The following is a 408-nucleotide window of genomic DNA, read 5'->3' as shown; positions in this document are numbered from 1 at the left end:
TCACTCTTGCCACTGTTGGTCCTTTATCAAGTCCAGGTGGCTCTGTGATTTGTTTCGCCGCTGGTGCCGTCCCGGATAGGCCTGCATAGAGTGTGGCTATTTGTGCTTTGAGTCGTTTCGCTTCCTCTGTTGCTTGCTTTGAAAGCCGCAGTGCCCTTGTTGCTTTCCTTACGTTTGCCACCCACGGCGCCGCTGTTAGTTTGCTTGTGTCCGTCGCTGACGCGGCGGTGTATGTTGTGCAAAAGCCGTTTGCGCTTCCGCTCCTACAAGCACCACCGTTGGCGGCACCGATGTATAGTTTGTTTGTGTCAAACCGCGCAGTGGCTAGGACTCGGTCAAGAGCTGCGTCGATAGAGTCGACGTTTATTTCCTGTCCCCTGTTTGTCGTGCAGTAGGCACTGATTTTTC

At 53.7% G+C, this 408-nt stretch overlaps 1 pseudogene across 1 annotated transcript in view; it reads right to left on the bottom strand.

Moving 5' to 3' along the window:
* Window positions 1-408, bottom strand: part of TEOVI_000639300:pseudogene — a 1,341-nt pseudogene that overhangs the window by 210 nt on the left and 723 nt on the right. The window contains 2 exon segments of the mRNA in view: window positions 2-397; window positions 400-408. The exon segment at window positions 400-408 is cut by the window's right edge and continues 723 nt beyond it. Of these exon segments, the coding sequence occupies window positions 2-397; window positions 400-408 (405 nt within the window).

Source organism: Trypanosoma equiperdum (assembly GCF_001457755.1).
Source record: "Trypanosoma equiperdum strain OVI genome assembly, contig: ctg_1162, whole genome shotgun sequence".
NCBI lineage: Eukaryota > Euglenozoa > Kinetoplastea > Trypanosomatida > Trypanosomatidae > Trypanosoma > Trypanosoma equiperdum.
This window is presented reverse-complemented; position numbering and strand designations above follow the sequence as displayed.